At 41.8% G+C, this 17,555-nt stretch overlaps 1 protein-coding gene across 5 annotated transcripts in view; it reads right to left on the bottom strand.

Annotated features, from left to right (window-relative positions):
• The window catches only part of Atrnl1 (attractin like 1), a 540,797-nt gene that overhangs the window by 500,793 nt on the left and 22,449 nt on the right, over nucleotides 1–17,555 (bottom strand). For all 5 annotated transcript variants that reach the window (XM_008760587.4, XM_039095274.2, XM_063281046.1 and 2 more), the window contains 3 exons: nucleotides 17,327–17,440; nucleotides 9,110–9,238; nucleotides 5,278–5,486 (listed from right to left, as the gene is read on the bottom strand). In XM_008760587.4, the coding sequence (XP_008758809.2) occupies nucleotides 5,278–5,486; nucleotides 9,110–9,238; nucleotides 17,327–17,440 (452 nt within the window). The remainder of the gene's footprint in view (nucleotides 1–5,277; nucleotides 5,487–9,109; nucleotides 9,239–17,326; nucleotides 17,441–17,555) is intronic.

Genomic DNA, 17,555 nt, shown 5'->3' with positions numbered 1-17,555 from the left:
AGCAAACCGTTCACAACATCCCTTAAACAAAGCCCAACCCAGCGGCAGAGTGCAGACCTCAGTAAACATTCGCTCTGTTCAATCCTCTAAAAGCTGAGAAAGGTACGGAAGGGGAGGAGACAAGTGTGGGGCTGGCAAAGGCTACAGTTTAGAAAGAGGCGGAGGGAACAGAGACAGTGCCACAGAGTGACAGCCAGGCTGATTGGACTGCAACAAGCAATCCAGGGCTGATGATGCCACTGGCCAAGCTGGAATTGTACCGCAAGGGCTTCATCACCATTCCGATGCAGTGAAAGGATCGGAGATTATGGAAGAAGGTCAAAATACCAGCATTTGAAGGGATCTAAGGGAGATATTATCAATCCCGTGAGCGCTTTTAAGTGAATGCACTAAGCAAATCTGCTAATCTGGTGGGCACGACGGAGAACTGGAAGCAAAGCATGAAGACAGAACTGAAGCAAGAGTTGCTCCTTGTGATGAGGAAAATGGATTCCCAATACGGACCCCCTGATGAAGGCGCTGTACACACTTTACGATGGTAAAACAGAATGTGCTCGGTCATTGAAGAGGCTTGGGAGGCGGACACCAGTGTAGAAAAGTTCTGTTCGGTTAAGATGCTATCAACCACGCACCAATCGGACTGATCTGCAATATGACCTCTCCCAGGCTACTGCAGCCTTTACCAGTGACCACCATAAAACTGAGGCAAGACCCCCCCACCAGCAAAAAAGGTTCTGCAACAACACGAGTGACTGTTACCATTATGTAGCAGTAAAATGTTTTTAATTAAGATTGTACGTTTTTATAATAATTTCATTGTACATTTAAAATCATAACTGTACATGTATACAGTATTATATAAACATATGATCATGCTCTGGGAACCTAGAAAATACACGTGACTCACTATATTGCAGTATTCATTTCATTACAACCACTCAGAATAAAACTTATAATAACTCCAAGATTATACTCCTTCATTAAACATGTTGGATATATTGTTCTGCTCAAACTAAATAATTGGTACCATGTTTAAAGTGAAATTAATTCCTACAGTGCCTTTCTTCTGTCATTTAGCATACCTATATCAATTTGCTATATCCATTTTTCTTTTTCCCACTTATGATTTAACATGTATACTGAAATCTCAGATTCTCCAAAGAGGAGGAATAGAAGGAAGAGGAGGAGGGGGAGGAGGAGAAGGAGGAGGAAGAGAAGGAAGAAGAGGAAGAGGAAGAGGAAGAAGAGGAGGAGGAAGATGAAGAAAGCAAGATGAGAAACCGTCTTTGAAGAGTGCTATCTTCCAGCTCCACTGAAAAGCTTTTGTTACCGCAGACAAAATATTCTGCACACACACTAGGCTCACAGAAGCAGTGGCTAAAGTCCTATCATCTGTCTCCCTGTAATTCAGATGCCCTCAAACTATTGTTACAATAGTTACTTTACAAGCAATGAGTCACATGACTGATAATCACCACTCCACACCCTTTCTAACAATGTGGTTCTTACAGTGTAAATTATGTTGTTATGAAAGAGCTGTCTGTCTGTCTGTTTGTCTGCTTAAGTAGAAATCAATGGTTTTCAATGCCCAATTTTGAGGTGTAACGAGGCTAAAATAAAGTTGTCGGGGGCTGGGGATTTAGCTCAGTGGTAGAGCGCTTACCTAGGAAGCGCAAGGCCCTGGGTTCGGTCCCCAGCTCCGAAAAAAAAAAAGAAAGAAAAAAAAAAACCAAAAGTTGTCCATGGACTCTGGATATAGAAACTATTCCAAAGTGATAGCATCGTGGCTGGAGCAGAAAAGGGTCATTTCTCCTTGCGCCCCTGCAACACTCAATCTGAAAAGCATCGGTGTTATCGAGATACATCTGCATGGAAAGGAATGGCTTTAACATCCTAAAGACCTATTTCTGATCATTACAGCCATACACACAGACATTTAAAATAATAAGGTAGAAAGGAAAGCATGCCAGTTAACATTTATCTAGGCTCAAAAACCAAACTGCCCATTTTATTAGTCTGGTCTCATGTTCACAGAATACCTAAATAGTATGTCTAATCTTCGAGTATTATTCACAAATGCAAATTTTATAGGTTAATAAAATGCATTAAACTTGGTTACAAAAGAGATGATTAAATCAAGAGCTATTATCAAGTGTCTACTTACTAAGAAGGAAATGTCGCTATAGTGTTAGTCTTTAAGAATACTATTTCAGAGCAGGGAGAGAGCTGTTGAAGTGCCTGCTGTGCCAGCATGAGACTCTGAGTGAGGCTCACCGGCATCTACCCAAAAGCTGGCTGTGAAGGCACACATGCATAGTAACCCAGCACTGTGGCAAAGGGACAAGTGGATCCTCGGAGTTACCAGTCTAGCCCATAGATGCGCTCCAGTTCAGGAAGAGATCTACCCTAGCCCAGGGAAAGAGTAAACAGCGACCTCTGAAGACACCCAGTGTTGGCCTCTGCTCACAGAGGTATGGATATACCCACATGCACACAGGTTAGTGACTTACCCAAAATAACCCTGTGAACTGGGATGAATTTACTCATACACTAAAGTGACTATACGAGTCATCCACTCTAAGAACTAGCAGGTTACAGACTGGAAGTTTGTCTTTACCAAAATTCCTACATGTGAGCCCTCACCCCAATGTGATGGATGAGGAAGTGTTTGGGACACACACACACACACACCACACACACACACACACACACACACACACACACACACGTGTGTGTGTGTGTGTGTGTTCTTGCCATAGCTCTGCCAGAGGAAAAATCAGCAAGAAGGCAACTATCTGTAGGCCGAGAAGACAGTCCTCCCCAGAACAGATTTTTCTCATTTCTAATCTAAGACATCCAACCTCCAGAACTGCTGAGTGGGCGGTGGGTGCTTGGTTACTCTAGCTGTCAGTCAGCATTTGCCAGAGAAGTGTCAGCATGAGCTAGAACATGCACATAACACTCCTTTGCACATTCCACTGGCCGTGGTATCCACGCTGGCTGTAAGGTTAGACAAGAAATGCAGTATGTAACTGCGAGACCATGTGCAGCTCTAAAGCTTAGTGGGCTCTTAGTGGGCAAAAGGAAGTAATCAATGCTGGCAAGACACTGGTCTCTTCCAAACGACACAACAACTTCCCTTCTGTCACTTAAGTTTGAACTATTTATGTTGCTCTAACAAAAGCCCAACAATTCAGAACGTCAGACAAAGGGAAAAACTGAGAGCTACTAGGATTGAGGGATTTGCTGAAGTCTGTGAAATTTATTACTCTTTACACATGAACATAAAGCAAATTTGTTGTGTTTTGATTTTTATTTAGTTTAAAAAATATTTTCTTTAGTCAATTGTTACAAATAAACTTAAGGGATAAATGTTTTCCAAAACAGCTTTTTCCTAACTTGACTTACTATTTTAAAAATTCTATACATTCAAGGGTCTGTGATAGATGACCACGATTTTGAGCCGAGCCTGGACTTCATGATGAGTTAGTTCCAGGTCAGCCTGAGCTACATTGTGAGTCCCGTTCCAAAAGATAAATAAACAAATTATGTTATATGAAAATATCAGAAACGACCAAGAGGTCCTAATAAATCAACAGAGAAACTGGAGTGCATCCACACAATGGACACTGCTCATGCTAAAAAGAAATGAGCTGTAAGTCACTGGAACACAGGAGAGAAACTTTAAGGCAGAATGCGCAGGGTGCCAGTCAAAGAAGCTACTCATGAACACTACTTGCTACATAGTTTCTGCTATGGTTATGCGTCACAGAACAATGTTTCCATCAACAAAAGACCACACGTGGACAACCATGATTAAGGATTGTTTCTATTTAGGGAGAGCGCACTCATCTTAATTTATGCACTACAAAACTGCATACTGGTACACTTCTCAGAACACACCAAAACTGCAGAGACAGGAAGAAGGTCGCTGGCTGCCAACAGCTGAGGGAAGGAGCAGTGAGTACAGGGAGTTTCCAGTCAGGGTTACACTGTGAACTGGGTGGAGGCCATGGGACCTTTAACCAATACAACTCTAATATAAACTATGACTTTGTGTAACAATGATCTGTTGGTGTAGAATTGCCAGTTTTAAGAGACAGGCCATTCTGGCAAACGTTGATGAGGGGAGCGATACTAAGGGGAGGGGGGGATTTCTTATTCTGAGTCACAGAACGAGATGAGTCTCGTGCGAAAAGCACTGTATGTTTTACTTCCCTGGCTGAACTTAAGCTGCTATTTACATGAAACTACCACTATGGAAAGTGAAAATATTTTAGTTTAAAACTTTAAAGTGGAAAAAGACTCAAAGCACTTTCTGAGAACACAAAATTCACAAGTGATTAACTAAAAATATACAGCCCCACCAATAAACACTTGAAAATTTTCACCTGTCATAACCATAAGTAATGTATTAGCAATAATAAAATCCTGTGTTTAACATGCCTCAGAATTGTGTGATGTGTGCATCAAAGTCCCCTCTGTCAAAAAGTACTACATTAGCACAAAGACAATTCTCTGCAAACGTATTCAGCAAATTCAACCTGATAATTTCAGCTACCTTTTATCCTTTAACTCCACAATGACAAATATATGACTACAGATGACTAAGAAACCCAAAACTTTTCACTGTGGTTTAAAGCTAATCTTTAATGACAGACAGAAGATTTTGGAATTCTTTTCGAGGAATGACTTTTACAACAAGCAGCTAAATAAACTTTTATTTATCGAAATAGTCTCTGTCCTTTTTAAAAGTAGCCACAAGGGGTCAGCCTTTCCTAAGAAATACATTTTAGATGCTCCTACACCTGTAAAACTGAATTTATTTTTGCAGTACAGAATGTAGCCAATTATGAGGTAAGTTTGAATACACCACACAGTAAGTCGGGTGAAGTCATCCAGTCTCTAAGGAGTCAACAAAAAGATTATAGAAGATTACGATGATCAGATGCCTCCAATTTTGAGTTTAACGTGTAACTTCACTTAATCCCTAAAACAGCACATAGACAGGTCTTTCCCAATCTTTTTATGAAAATGCAGATAACTAAGAACTTAACTGTTAACCTAAACATATTCCCCCACAAAACGCCAAAAGAACAAAAACACATGAGACTTAAGTGTGCAAACTAAAACAATGCATGTAGCATTGCAACCTCCATCTCCCGGCCGCCCCCGCGCCAGCCCCGCGCCAGCCCCGCGCCAGCCCCGCGCCAGCCCCGCGCCAGCCCCGCGCCAGCCCCGCGCCAGCCCCGCGCCAGCCCCGCGCCGCAAGCTTACCTTGCCAACTATCGTTACAGACACAGAGTTTTTCTCCCGTTAGGTCACAGTAGCCATGATCTGGGCTCCCACAATTGGCTTTACAGTAAGGAATGTCGCATGCTTCCCCTTTCCAGTATTTGTCGCATTCACAATACACTTGACTTGCAACAGAGACACTAGTTGTACATTTTCCATGACCAGAGCAATTGTTAGGACAAGAATTGATTCTGCAAAACATAATTCACAGGCTGAAATACTATTCATGAATGCATATTCGAGAAAATTTAAAATGAATTTTGGGGCATTTTTGTAGACTGTGTTTTCTCTTTTGTGTTCATTAATTTAACAAAATTTCACAACGTGGCTCCAGTTCTTTGTTCTATACCCTGTTTTTAAAGACTGGGTCTCAGTCTGTAGTCCAGGCTGCCTCAGCCTCCCGAGTAGGAGCTATCTTCCACAGCTTCCACACTTCTCATCCCACTGTTACTGACTTGCTATGGGTCTGGGTTCAGTCACTAGATGTCATTGCTAACAAAACTCCAATTTCAAGGACTACCAACCTCAACTTCTGAAGCAACTGTACAGTTCCAAGCGTGATGTTTATAAAGAAATAAGTTAATATTCTGAGTGTATATGTTAAGAAGAGACATTTTGAACTCCTGAAACTTAAAGAGAACCAAGAACTTACTTAGTTCTAACACCTTGTGTTTTAAAGCCCTCAGCTGCTGACATTCTGCTATACATTTATTTCCACTGTGCACACATCTGGATACATTATAGAAGGAAGAGAGCCCACAATAAACTGCTGATTCAAACGTGTTTCAAATACTTTATTCTTGGAGGAAAATTTTTCTCATTAGCAATTTCTATCGTATTGAAGAAAAGAAGAAAATATTGACAAATGACTCTGGTCATTTCTCTAAAAGCATCTGAGATCACCTCTCATTACTTCAACCCTGGACTTCCAGATATAAAAGGTTTTTAATGAAATTAAACAGGGTAAGGGACTAGGGAGATGGCTCGGTGATTGAGAGGAAAGGCTAGTCTTCTAGGGCACGCAGGTTCAAAATCCAGCACCCACACAGTGGCTCACAACTGTCTGTAACTCCAGTTCTAGGAGATCCAACATCTTTTTCTGGCTTCTACAGACACCAGGCATGCATGTGATACACAAACACACACACAGACACACACACACACACACACACACACACACACACACACACACACACACTGCCCATATGCATAAATAAAATTAATATAAAATACTTTAAGTAGAAATAAATATGCTGAACAAAATCAAAGGATAAACCAACTCCTGAAATAAGTTCAGAAGCTACAAATAAATGAACAAAATATGAAACCAACATAAGACTTCAGCAAAGAGGTGAAAATATTGGAACATGAATATTGGATACATTGTGGAATGAAAACCTCGATAAGCCAAATAAGAAGACCTGGGGAAGTGGGAGAGCCTTGCCAATGGATCGGGTAGAGTTCCAGAGCATCGGGGCTTAAGGATGAGGTGGCTGACGTCAAACACTCATAAAATCATAAAGCACCTACGAACAGAGCACGCAAGACCTGTGAGCCACCACTTTCAGACAAAGCTTCCAGATCGTGGTCATAAAAAGTACAAACTAAAAGCACAGGAAACACGCTTATTAAAACTATAGCAGGAAAATTCCCAAATATAGGAGGAAGATGGCTATCAGCTACAGAAGGCACAAAGCACATCAGAACCAGAGAAGAAGCCCTCGTCTCATACACGGGCAAAGTACTAAGCATGCAGGGAAAGTGCTGAGCATGCAGGAAAAGTACTAAGCGTGCAGGGAAAGTACTGAGTGCACCAAACAAAGGATACTGAAAGCTGTCTGGGGAAAGCATCAAGTCACATAGACAGAAACTCATCAGAATCACACGGACCTCACAAGACCTGAGCAGTCACACAGCCTCTTAGAGACGGGATCTACCAACTCAGCAAAACTGTCCATCCTAACTGAAGAAGACAGAAACTCTTCAGGATGAACAGAAGCTAAAAGACCCCATGAGCACTGAGCCCACAGGAAGGAAGATCCGTAAAGAAACCACATGCTTTCGTGTAGAACGCACAACATCTGATGATGTAGACTTCAACCCAAAATTGGTCGGAAAAGGAAAAAGGTAATTTCCAAATTGACTAGGGGAATAATTCATTGAGACCGTGTTATTATATCAAGAAGCAAATCCAGTCTCATGTAAAGACATAGACTGACGTCAGCACAGGAACAACTTGCGATGCCAACACCTCACTCAACAACACAGGTCACCCAGACAGAAGTCCAACAAAGACTTATCAGACTTAAGGATGCTACACATCAAACAACTTAACAGACAGCGATGCTGCCCCAGCCCAAACACTGCCCACACTTCCTCCTCAGCAGCCCATGGGAAGGTTCTCTAGAATGCAACACACTGTAGAACACAAGGCAAGTCTTAACAAATACCAGCAAACGAAACAATTTCTTACAGTCTCTCTGATCACAACGGGATGAATAGAAACCAACAAAATAATGAAAATATACAAATGCATAGAGGCTGAGAAACATATTCCAGAATAAATTTTAAAGCTTACAATCAAATCAAAATGAAAATTCAGTACGCCAGGACCTAGGCACTAAAATGAAAATGGTTATCAGAGATAAATTTATTGTTATAAATATCATTGATTAAAATCACAGAAATCTTTATTTAAAAACTTAATGGTGGAACATGAGGTCTAAAAAAAGAAACAGGACCACCTCAAGGAAAAAAACTAACGGAACAGAAAGGAACAACAGAAAGAATGAACAGAACAGGGTGGGTTCTTCAAAGACGTGAGCGAGACTGACAAACTGTTAACCAAATAAAGACAGAAGAAACAAACTAATAAAGTTAGAGGTAGCAGGGAAAGAGGTTCAATAGACACAAATGATGCCCAATGGATCACTGGAGCTTGTCTGAAAACCTATAGTCTAATAAACTGGAAATCTGGAAGAAACAGGTAAACTTCTGGAGACCTGTCAAAATTAAATGAAGACCGCAAGAACAGTTCAAACAGATCTAAGACAAGCAACAAAACTGAGTACCAATGTCCCAACCAGAAAGTCCTAACCCTAGATGTATTAACTGTTGACATCCACCACCACCACCACCACCCCACCCCCCACCCCCCACCCCCGCTTATAAAGAGGTAACAGTCACAATTTCAAAGAACTCCACAGGTCCCAAGCTTTGTACAAAGTGTCAGACAAACAACAGATTTTCAATGATCACTGTTCTTATTTTAATAGAAAGAGCAGTACAGCTAAGTAGCTGATCTCCCTGCTTCAATTTTTACAAAGTAACAGGAGAAAACAATTTCCCTCCTGGTGAAACTGTTGTAAAAGAGATGGAATTTCACAATGTAGCTATAGCCCCTAGGATGTCCCTGAATGGAGGGACTGTCAGACCTTAATTCCCACAGGCCTCTTCAAGCTACAAGTAAACTACTTAGGAGCACAAAATGGCGGATTAGGGCTCCAAGCGATCCCACATACGTGTTGCTATATGTGTAAACCACTCTAGGGCTGCTTTATTTAGTCATTTACTTAAACAATCTTAGATTTGTAATTAGCATTTCAGCCACACAGCTTGCCACAGAACACTCTGGACTTGACAACTAACCTGAAATCAGACTTAGAGGACAATCTCTGACATACTGCTAATATATCAGGTCACGTAGAAAAAGATCCTATGTAAGGTGAAATTTGGTACACCCACCTATTTCATGCATATAGGACATTCATTATGTCAAGTATGTTTTTCTAGGTGAAACTGAACAAATACTTACGAATAAAAAATGTTAAAGCCTGTTAGGTTATACGCAGCATCGCTGAAAAAGTGGAGCAGCGCGTAGCCAGACGTCGTGACAACCTCAGGCACCGTCTCATTACCCCTCACTTCAGGAACGATCAGGCCACTAAAGAAGATCAGAAATGAGAAATGTGGGGATCCACTGTGACTGTACACTGAAAATACACTCAAAAACATTCACCGGTTCAGAGCGAAGCACGTTAGAAGGGGAAACTAGCAGGAGAACAAATACCAAGTTTACATATTTCTACACCACCGGGTCTACTGCTGATAACAAGCTAACACACACTTTCCAGCCGCCTCACGGTCTCCCCACCTCCCCCTCTTCTCCTCCTCCTCCTCCTGCTCCTGAGCTGCAGCCTGCTGCTGCTGCTGCTGCTACAGCTGCTCCTCCTCCCTTTGCCTCCTGATCCTCTGCCTCCCAATCTTCCTCCTCTTCCTCTCCTCCTCCTCCCACTGCTCATCCTCCTCTTCTAACCCTATTTGGACTGAAATGTCCCATCTCTCTTTTTCATTCTTTCTCAATCCCGTGACAAAGGCTACACAGCAGCTCCTGACTTAACCCATCCCTAAGGCTTCATTCTAAGCCGCCTTAACATTGTAGCAAGTAGTTGAAAAAAAGTAGCTTTTTTCTTCCGCTCTGACCCCAAACAGTAACAAAGCCAGAAGAAACATTCTGGACCTGCTTGCGTGATTACAATGAAATCTACTTAAAATTGTACATTTATAATACAATGATCTAGGTGCCAGGCACTTTTAAAGTATGTGCTTTTGATTATTTAAAATTCTGCCTTTTGCTGTATTAAAGCACAAACATTTCTAGGTCAATAAGCACACAAGAGAAACATGTGCTGAGAGGCTGGGTAGTAAGTACACAAAGGGTCTAAGAACCAGATTTGTTTTTGTTTTTTTGGGGGGGGGGGTTTGGTTTTGTTTTTTTGTTTTTTTTGTTTTTTTTTTTTTTTGGTTTTTTTTTGTTTTTTTTTTTTGTTTTTTTTTTGCTGGCTGGTTGGATGCATTTTATTTTGTTCTGTTTTGATTGTCTTTTTGTTGTTATTGTTGTTGTTGTTGTTGTTGTGTTTTTGTTCAGTTTGGTTTGGTTGGTTTTTGAGTCTCATTACTGCAGCTCAGCTTAACCCTGAACTCCTGTTGATTACAGGGGTGAGCCACCATATCCAGCCTTGATACAACCCTCTCTAATCCCTGTTCATACGGAAAACATACATTCTTCATTTTAGACCAGACCACCCTATCTAAGTATGTGAAAACATGCAATTGGATGAAAAAGTTGACAAACACATTGTACAATGTGAATTAGTGGATGCTGGAGGTTTTTTTTTTTTTTAATTTAAAATCATGAATTTTTTTATTTAAATTAAATTCATTTGAGTTTATCAAAGTAGAATTTCCCTACATAGAATACACCCAGATTTTATCACTACAGCCCAGCCACATATGACTTCAGACTTTTTTTTTTTCAGGTATCCATGGTTTTTTTTTTTTTGGGGGGGTTTTTTTTTTTTTTTTTTCCGGAGCTGGGGACCGAACCCAGGGCCTTACGTTTGCTAGGCAAGCACTCTACCACTGAGCTAAATCCCCAACCCGGTTTTTATTTCTTCTTTTTTTTTTCTTTTTTTCGGAGCTGGGGACTGAACCCAGGGCCTTGCGCTTGCTAGGCAAGCGCTCTACCACTGAGCTAAATCCCCAACCCCACCGGTTTTTATTTCTTAGAGCAGTAAATTTTTGCCAAAGTTAAAGTACTATCTAAGTATCACTGGGAACTGAATTCCCTCAAACAAATCACCTTTGACATAAAAGTGAGATCCAATTACATTCAAATACAAATTAAAAGAGTAAACAACGCCTGATTTCATTGTATCTTCCACGTATGATGGTAAGAAGGACAGGCTTTAAAGGAAGGCTGTCGGAGTGTGATTTCTATAACGCCAGTCTTAGCTTTACATACACATGTGTTTCTCACAGCAGTGGAATTACATCTGTCATGTAACTTGTAAAAGGAGATATAAACTAACTTCTCTTCACCCCTCTGAGGCTGAGGAAACACAGAGGGAGAGAGAGGAGAAATCAGAGGAAGTGATGGGTTTTTGTTTTTTAATAGCTATTTCCTCCAAATAAAGAAAAAAACAAACAAAGCTCCCTCCTGGGGGGACAGTGCAGGCTGGGAAGACTCAGGAAGCCACTGACACAGGGCTCAGGAGCTCAGAAGGAAAGGCTGGAGAAGCTTGGGAACTAGTCCAGTTGTCTGCATGTTGGGCAAGGAGATCGGAGGACGCAGCTTTGGTCTCTTATCCACTGTGGGAGGAGTTCTCAGGGGTGGGACTACATACCCTGTAAGTGACCCATAGGCTCCAAGTGACCTTTCACCCACGTTTCTGCAGCTAACACCAACAGACTCATTGACTCACTCAGATGGACTTGTACAAAATCATCTCAGTGCTGTGTCAGGCACAGCTCCTCAGGAGGTTTTGTACCAAGTCCAGGGACATGGTTTCCTGACCCTGGAACAGAGCCAGCTGGGAGTGGGCCTCCACAAGTGCTGATGGTTGCTGTGGGTGTAAGGATTGTTTGTATAATAGTGGGCATATTTTCATGTTCCTCCTTCAAGGGATGTCCTCTCTGCCAAGGTTAATGACTCTGTGACAATCAGAGACAGCATGAGTCCGGGAGGCTGAAGGTGTGTTTGTATTTAGCAAAATGGTAAACACTGAGACCTTAAGGCTGTGGGAAAGAATACTGAAACCATGAATACAAAAAACATATAACTTCTCACATACAAAAAATGTAAGGATGTGATATGAATTTTATTCAGAGCTTTACAGATCTAAAGGGACAGAGGCAGATGCACTGTGAGTCAGCTTGTCAGAAAGATACTGAGGCATGCAGATAAAAATGCAAGCACATTCCTGAGCTCAAGGTCAGCCTAGGACAGAGTGAATTTAGGTCAGGAAGGGCTCAGAATGGTAATTCCGAGGTGGGGTCTCACCCAGCTATCTGATTGTATGTTCTTCTGCTTGCTGTCTCTTCCTAAGAACCAAGGGGCTGGGCCATGGGATGCTGGACCATGGGACAGTCAAAAGGGAAGCTGGAGTAAAGACTGGATTGATATGAAAAATAAGTCTAGCCTTTTGGTCTGCAAGAGATGAACTAACCAGAGTTTTTAGAATAGCAAGAGAAAGCTGTCTTGAGCAGAATACCGAGAGGAGAGAGCAGCCTGGAAAGCTATCTCGGGCAGAACACTGGTCATCCGCTTGAACCCACAATTTGACTTTGAGTCATTTGTTTCATCACAAACACCCCTTCTCTCGGAATTCCTCTCCAGGCTGAGGCTAGTCCTTGGCAGTTGTAGCCAGAAAACAAAATCATAACAAGTACAATGACAAAAAAAAGAAAAGAAAAAAGTATATTCCTAAGACTTTAAAACACCTTTGAGAGCTCTCTGAAAAAGATGAAAACCGTATTTGTTTGCTTGCTGACTTATAAACAGCTCAAAAGCACTAAACGAGGGTGTGGACGGATGGCTTGGCGGTTAGGGGCAGCTGCCACGCTTGCAGAAGACTCAAGGTTGCTTCCCAGCACCCACATAAGCAGCTCAAGGCCACTTGACGCCCAGATGGAGCAGACCAGACCCCTCAGGCAGAAATCCATAGGCCTACACGCTAATCCTGCTCAGGCCGGCAGATATACATAGATATAGACATACACATATAATATATATATATATATACATATATATACACACACACACACAAACATTTTCAAAAATAAATCTTTTTAAGCAATAAGTGAAAAGGGGGATTTCCATCTATTATACAACATGCCAGACAATTTGGACGAATCCACATGATAATGCAAACCACAGAGTAAACCAACCCTATAAAACCAAAAATGATCTCCTTAAAGTAATACAGACCTAACACCGAAGGGTGAGCCCAGGTCACACACAGCCCATTCCTCTGTCTTCACACTTGAAAACCAGATTTTTAAGGCCTAGAGGGATGTCAAGATTTTTCCAGAGCTCAGGTCCTAACTTTGAATTAGGACCCCAACAATTAGAGGCAGGAAAAGAGAACTGCTGTGTGTCAGGCCCTCCACAGATTGTCCTGTGCCTTAGGTCTGAGCAATCTCAACGCTTGCTTTAAGTGGAAGGGGAGCTTCTGGGGCCTCGGTTACTTCCTGCAGGAACACATCAATGCAGACCTAGTTTGTGGCTACGTACAACTTTTTCCAAACTCAACATCCAACACAAGTTTGCCCAGCACCAGACAGAATGGGGTAGGTGTTAGAAACAATACTTCTCAACTTCAAACAGTTTTCGTCTGTGACAATGTCTCACTGACGGAATGAAGTCTAATTTCTCAAGGATGGTGTATCAGGAATGAATCATTGTTTCAGCGACTGGAGAATCGAGGTCAAGAATTACATTACGTGGACTCACTCTGACTCTACCACTTACCAGGGAAAAATTCAGGGCAACTCACAGAACCTTTTCAGCGCAGCAAGTCCCATTTGCATAATGTAGGGGCACAATGTGAGAACTCGATGAGCCAACAGCATAAACCCTCTCGGTGCACAGTCAGCGCTCGGCAGACATTACTACTGCACAGCTTACTCAAGACTCACGGCCTGGGTAGAGCCTATGCTGACGCTACCTAAGGTTACTTTACGTTTTCTTACTGTCTGTACGTCATTGTACCTACGTGTTTTCCCCTCCCTCGAATGTTCTATCTGGAACTATGTTCCGCCTCCTACTCTACTACTCATAACCAAGTTCACCATGACAATTAGTTAAGTGTCAGAAATGATATGTTCCTCTTTCACTGTAGGACTATACCTAATATGTATGAGAAATTTGTTTTCACGGATAAGAATTGTGTAGTTAAAAAAAAAAGTAGGGGCAGCTTTTGCTGCCAGATTTCCACATATGACCTTCAAATTCCTAAAATTTCTCAAGTGACAAACTGTCTTCACTACTTACAGTTAGGTCCTGACGGTCTCTGTCAATGGGTCCTGTCATAGCGGGAACTAAAGTTACGTTTCAAGTTTCGGACGGTCACTCAAACTAAAGTCACAATGGGATTAAAGAGCTGACATCATCTGGGATGAACCTGACTTAACACTGGAGGGCAGAATAAAGATTTGCATTCAGCCGCCTCATGGTCAATGATTCAACCCGCCAAGTCTACTCCGCAAACCAACTCCTGACACCTGAAACTCAGGAGAGCCTCCAAGTGTAGCAAGCACTGACGCCCGAGGTGGACACATCCTAAGGGCACAACCCTTGAAGTTTGCCATCCTCCCCAAGCTCATTCTGTGCCTCTCTCTGATGGCTTGTGTGTGCTTGGCCCTGGGAGTGGCACTATTGGGAGGTGTGGCGCTGCTGGAGTAAGTGTGTTGTTTGTCTCTCATCCTAGCTGCCTGGAAGTCAGTCTTCTGCTAGTCCCTTCAGATGAAGACGTAGAGTTCTCAGCTCCTCCTGCACCATGCCTGCCTGGATGCTGCCATGTTCCTGCCTTGATGATAGTAGACTGAACCTCTGAACCTGTAAGCCAGCTCCAATTAAATGTTGTCCTTATAAGAGTTGGTTTGGTCACGGTGTTTCTTCACAGCAGTAAAACCCTAAGTCACCCTCTTTTTAGGACGCTTTCAACTTCTACTCTTAATATAATAAAAACTTTATCTGCAAATACAGCACATTGCTGAGTTCTGTGAACCACTCTTGAAGATTATCAACAATTAGGAAGCACTGGCTAGCTGAATTTAGGGCCAAAAAGAGAGAAAGAAAGACAAGGATCCCCCAGCTTCCCAACTGTTGTCTATAGTGAGGACAGGTCTGGTACCCTTCCTCTAGCCTTGGTGTCTGAAGTCATCAGGGACCTTTGCCGTGTTCCTCACCACATCCTCCAGGCTTCTGACACTCTCTGGTATTTGAGTAGGTTATTAAATGGAATAATTACCCACGTAGATGGCTGAGTAAAAAAAAATATAGTATTATAATTCTAATTAAATGCTTCTTCTTAGCAAAGTAAAACTGAGCAGTATGTGCTTTTGAATTGAGGATGAAACCCTAATCCTGGTTTATCAACTAACTAGAAGTAAATGGTTCCTCTGAGTCTCAATTTCCTCAGCTGTAATGTGCAGGATAACAGTATGTCACCCAGGTTTCTGGGAGGTTTAGAAGACATCTACACTGGCTTCGCATTCAATAAATTTTTCCATGTCCTGGCTGTCTGAATAACTTTAAGGACAAGGTTTATTGGGCTTACACATTCTGAATCCCAGTCCTCTGTGGGAAGCAATGCAGGAAGTCACACAGGGCAGGAACCTGGGGATGGGCGCTGCTGCAGGGGTCATGGAGGGGAGCTGCTGCTTACTGGCTTACTCCTCATGTCTTACTGGACCTGCTTTCTTATAGAACCAGGGACCACCAGCCCAACAATGCTACCACCTACAAAATGGGCCCTCCCATGTCAATCACAAGCTAAATATCCTACAGGCTAGTCTACAGCCCAACCTTAGGGAGGCACCTTCCCAACCGAGGGCCCCTCCTCTCAGGTGACCACAGTCTGTACCAAGCTGACATAAAAGCAACCAGCACACTCACAATAGGTAACAGGAAGCTTGATGAAGGAGCGCCTACAGGGCCGTCTTTGCAGACTAAACCCACCAGGAAAGACTCCTTTAGGAACAGGAAAAAGTTTGTTAAGATTCGATAAATGAATATAAAGTCACTGAATGAATGAAAAACTAAGTAATGGTCAACAATTCCATAAAATTAATGGTAGTAAAATGGTGTGCTGTCCAAATAAATATGCGAGCCCACTGTCTGATATAATGAGTTTTCTGAGATCGTAACTACCCCCATGGGTCTATCACATCTTTGTCTGGTGTCTAACTTTGCTTTTCCTAATGTTCAAGAAATTGAAGACGGAAGTTCTGATGGGCAAGAACTCAACGGCTGAGAGTGTTCGCTGTTCCTGCAGAGGATCAGAAATTAGTTCCCAGAATGCATTTGAGATGAACCACAACAGCCACTCCAGGGCTCTAACCCCCTCTCTTCTGGCCTCTACATGCACATGCTCCTGTGCGTACACATGCATGCACACACACACACACACACACACACACACACACACACACATGCACACACACAAAATCGATAGATAGATGGATAGATAGGTGATAGATAGGCAGATCTTTTTTAAGGAGTTCTAAAAATATTTACAGCAGCATCACAGAATAAATACCAAAACTACTTAGTCTAGGCTCACTCTTAAGGTCATGATTTATAGAACCATAAGGTAAAATGGAAATACCAGCCCTTGAGTGTTTGTCCAACGTTATTTCAAGTTACTGATGAAATAAAATGTTTGCAAGACAGTGAAAAGACTGTTTCTAATTAAAATCACTGTGGAAACAACAAGCTTCAATCTGCGATCAGGTTTTCAACACTGATGAAACGTGAGAGATATGGTGTGCTAACCTAACAGGCGATGTGTCAGCAACCACGCTGGCTAAATTGAATACAAAACCTACATGTTCATACTTTTTCTATATGTAATGTATTTCCTGCCTACCATGCCAATAATATAGAATTGTTTAAAAGTTTAAATTGATGTTAAAATGCTATGACTTCAAAATTAATGTCCTGATTCATCTGACTCCTTATAAAATTCTAAGTAACTTAAGTTTCCCAAAATTACGTTTATTACAGAAACACCTCCTTTACTAAACCTTTATGCCAAGCATGACGTAATCCTTGTTTTCAGAACTTAAGATCTCCTCAGTTCACTAACACAGAAAGACAACTATGAAAAATACAGACCTTGGCTCACATGTCAGCCTGAACTCGCCCAAATATCACTAAGCAGACTTAAGGAAACATATTTAAACCAACTTAAAGGAAAAGACTAAATGCAGCAGAAACAAAAGGTATTTATAAAGAAGTCTAGAGCTCCTGTGGCATCGATTTTTATCCATCCGTCATATTGACCTTACTGTGCTCACACTTAGGTTGAGTCCAAGTATACTGAGGGTATTTATTTATTATAACAGTCATCAGCCACCACCATAAATCTGAGTACAGGGCAATGGGGGTGACGTCAAATAAAAAGACCGTGCAGCTGTTTACGTCCCTACAGCTGTCAGGAGTTGTCGGGTAATCAGAACTACTCACCTAAGTACAGCCACTAAAGGCGCATATATTGAGTCTCCATCATACACGTACATGTGATCCCAGCTGCACTCTGTAGCAAAGTGATTGAATCTTAACCTCAACACTGCATTTGGGCTGAAAGAAAAAAAAATAAAGTATCTTTAAATTCGTGTATAGTATGCAAAATATAGCATTTTTTGAATAAGACATAGCAGTTTTATTTAAAATCTATTTCGGGTATTTTCCTACG

The sequence above is a fragment of the Rattus norvegicus genome, chromosome 1, assembly GCF_036323735.1.
Source record: "Rattus norvegicus strain BN/NHsdMcwi chromosome 1, GRCr8, whole genome shotgun sequence".
Taxonomy (NCBI): Eukaryota; Metazoa; Chordata; class Mammalia; order Rodentia; family Muridae; genus Rattus; species Rattus norvegicus.
Note: the sequence above shows the minus strand (reverse complement) of the source record. Positions and strands in the feature narration are given on the sequence as shown.